Genomic DNA, 3,427 nt, shown 5'->3' with positions numbered 1-3,427 from the left:
AAGGGACAGTCCAATGGTTAGCTACCAGGACTTGTCGGGTTGGCTCTATAACCACAGATGATATCATCAGCCACTAGGGACATGCATTCATCATATGCATACTATATGAATTATTTGAGATTGCCTATTTGACTGCATATTACTTGCTAAATGTCTAAATGCCTTACTTGTTCCTAATTGTATATTTCTTGTCTGATATAACTGTGTTTGCTATATTATACTCCTGCTGGTGGTTGGGAGGTGAGAAGGAATTGGAAAGGGAAGTATTAGTTAGACTGAAGAATCTTTAGTCAGATACCCTTATATGGTTTAGCTTGTTTATAAGCTTTGAATGATCTGGAGGAAGTTCTAGGATTGCCTTCGGCTTTCCTCTATTATTATGTATTATATATGTGGAAGTTGTTACCATGCTGGGGACCTCTGGTTCTCACCCATGCGGATTTTGTGGTTTTCAGATGCAGGACGTGAGGTTTCCCGCTGAGGCATGCTGGAGACTTCTATAATTGCAAAGATCCTTTGCTCTCGGGGCTATCTTTTGGTTTATATGTTTTGCTTAGATACTTTTATCTCCATTAAATAATACAAACTGTGATGACTCCTCTTATGGGAGAATTTTGGAGAATAGGTTTTATGTATTTGTGTCCCTTTGGGTTTCCTTTGGGGTTTTCCTTATTTTTATCATATGTATATATTGCTATGCTCGGACCGGTTATCTTCGCAGCCGGATCTTGAGTCTTGATATTCCTGTTTTTGACACTCCTTTGTATATATATAATCTCGCGTTGGTTTATCCTTGTTCGTTACGTTATCGATCGGAGTGTTGCGCTTTTGAGTTGCGGTTTTTGTTTACCCCTTTTTTTTCTACAAAGGCTCCTAGTTATAATCAATCATTCATATTACTATACGTACTAAATTTTTATTTTAGAGGTCGTAATACCTTGCCATCTCTGAATTATGACTTAAGCATAAGACTCTGTATGGTAGGATGTTACAATGCATCATTGTAAGAAATACCAACTCCTTCATCCCACTTAACAGAAGTATAAGCACAAGGCCCAACATCAGTATACTTCAATGAATCACTGATTGTTTCATTATTCAAGACAATGTCTCGGCCTTTAACATAAGAGTAAACAGTACCCTCATGATATATCATGTTTTCATAAAACACTTGGACCAACAGAGGATAAACAGGCTTTTTGATGTTAAAGAGATGATTCCAGTCTAAAAATTTTAAATTTTCAACAAAAGGAAAACCTTTTTTTTCAGGTTTGGCAAATCAGCAAGAAAAAAGGGACATAGGGTACGGTACTTAATAACTCCTTCAAAAAATCATTGTTCATGGCAAACCTAAATCTATAAGAATTATAGTTGGAGTGAGATGTCATGAAGTGGGATTTATGAGCAAAAGGATGAATGTCTGGTTTTTTAACTGATTTGAGAGGGATACGAGGTTTACCTCTTTGTGGACGCAATGGAACAGACCTTGGCTTAGGCTGAGTTGACTTAGGAACCCTTGGATGAGCTAGGTTTCGAAGAGCTGGGTTTGGATGGCGGTACCTTTAGTGGTGGCGTCGGTTTGGCAGAGGCTAAAAATCTTGGTGTGTTCTTAGTCCACGCCATGGGATCAGTTCGTGGAGGAGAGGTATGGGAAGAAGGTGAGGGAGTGAAGGTTTGGTCTCTTGAACGAGTAGAGGGCATAGGTTTTGCAGAAAGCTTGTGTATCTTTTCTCTAGGAGGCTTTTTTACAATAGTTTTCTTCCTCGTTTGGGTGGTTTCTGGCTAAGAAGAAAGAAAAGTAATAAAGGTAGTGGAGGAAACCGAAGAGTTTGAGGAGGAGTTATGAAGGGAGAGAAGTGAGTATTGGTAACCGTACCAAAAAAAATTTCTAAAATCATGCAACTGCATCACCTTCTGATTTGACTTGAAATGACTTGACATCATAACAAAGAAAGATTTTATTTTATTTGAAAATAAAAGAGGAAGTTAATTAAAATCCTTTTTGGACATAAAGATAAAACAAAAATAAAAAATAAAATAAAGCAAACAGCCCAACGAAAACAAAACAAAAACTCATGTAACATTCATATTTGGACCCATAGGTGGTTTGGATTAAGGAAACACATTGGACCACTCATGATCTGATGTTTGAGATTGGCCCAGATAAATCTGCACGTGCAGCAAGCCCAGAAACGCTGATTGAAGAGAACGTTCTTCACTTACCCAAAATTGTCTCATCCCTATTTATGAGACAAAAACTCCAACAAACATATCAGAAACTTTCAAATAAAGAATCATAGCTTAACATTCCTAGACTAGTCCTAAGCATACAGAATTTGTCCTCAGCTAGTGGTTTAGTGAAAATATCTGCCAATTGCTCTTCTGATTTAACAAATTGAATGCTAATATCCCTTTTTTGAACATGTTCTCTTATTAAGTGATATTTCACTTCAATATGTTTAGTCCTAGAATGCCAAACTAGATTTTTAGAAATATTAATGGCACTCATATTATCACACAACAAGGGAATATTTTCAGCATTTAACTTGTAATCAGCAAGCTGTATTTTTAACCACATAAGCTGAGAACAACAAGAAGAAGCAGCTATGTACTCAGCCTCTGCAGTGGATAAAGCCACTGTTGGCTGCTTCTTAGTTGACCAAACATTCAAGGACTTTCCAAGGAAGCAACATAAGCCTGATGTGCTCCTTCTATCAACTCTATCACTGGCAAAATCTACATCACAATAACCAACTGCAGAAAAATCATCAATCTTAGAATATCAAAGACCAAAATTGGATGTGCCATGAACATATCTAATGATCCTCTTAACTGCAGAAAGATGAGACTCTTTTGGTTTAGTTTGGAATCTTGAACACAATCTAACACTTTGCACAATATTGGGTCTAGAGGAAGTTAGGTACATAAGAGAGCCAATTATTCCTCTATACCTAGTCTCATCTACATCTTTCTCAGTTTCTCCCTTGTCTAATTTTGAATTAGAGTGCATGGGATTTCCCATGGGTTTGGCATTATCCATACCAAATTTCTTAACTAGTTCCTTGGCATACTTCTCTTGATGAATGAAAATACCCTTTTCAGTTTGTTTAATTTGTAGCCCAAGGAAAAAATTAAGTTCATCCATCATACTCATGTCAAATTCACTTGTCATGAGTTTTCTGAATTCAGTACAAAGGGATTCATTAGCTGATTGAAAAATAATGTCATCAGCATATATTTGGACTAAAATAAAAGAATCATTAGAATTCTTGATAAATAGAATTGTGTCTGTGGTGCCTCTTTGAAAACTATTTTTCAAAATAAAAGAGCTAAGTCTCTCATACCAAGCTCTAGGAGCTTGTCTCAAACCATAGAGAGCTTTTGATAATTTGAAAACAGGGTTAGAAAGCTCTTTATTTTAAAACCA

The 3,427-nt window shown here is 36.5% G+C and overlaps 1 protein-coding gene across 1 annotated transcript; it reads right to left on the bottom strand.

Annotated features, from left to right (window-relative positions):
- Positions 1-988: 988 nt before the first annotated feature.
- Positions 989-3,040, bottom strand: LOC107465554 (uncharacterized mitochondrial protein AtMg00810-like). The gene is made up of 4 exons (XM_016084532.1): positions 2,888-3,040; positions 2,574-2,773; positions 2,224-2,240; positions 989-1,116 (listed from the first exon to the last, which is right to left on the bottom strand). The coding sequence occupies exons 1-4, from the start codon at positions 3,038-3,040 to the stop codon at positions 989-991; spliced, it is 498 nt and encodes a 165-aa protein (XP_015940018.1).
- Between the last annotated feature and the right edge of the window lie 387 nt (positions 3,041-3,427).

This window comes from Arachis duranensis, chromosome 9 (genome assembly GCF_000817695.3).
Source record: "Arachis duranensis cultivar V14167 chromosome 9, aradu.V14167.gnm2.J7QH, whole genome shotgun sequence".
Lineage (NCBI taxonomy): Eukaryota > Viridiplantae > Streptophyta > Magnoliopsida > Fabales > Fabaceae > Arachis > Arachis duranensis.
Note: the sequence above shows the minus strand (reverse complement) of the source record. Positions and strands in the feature narration are given on the sequence as shown.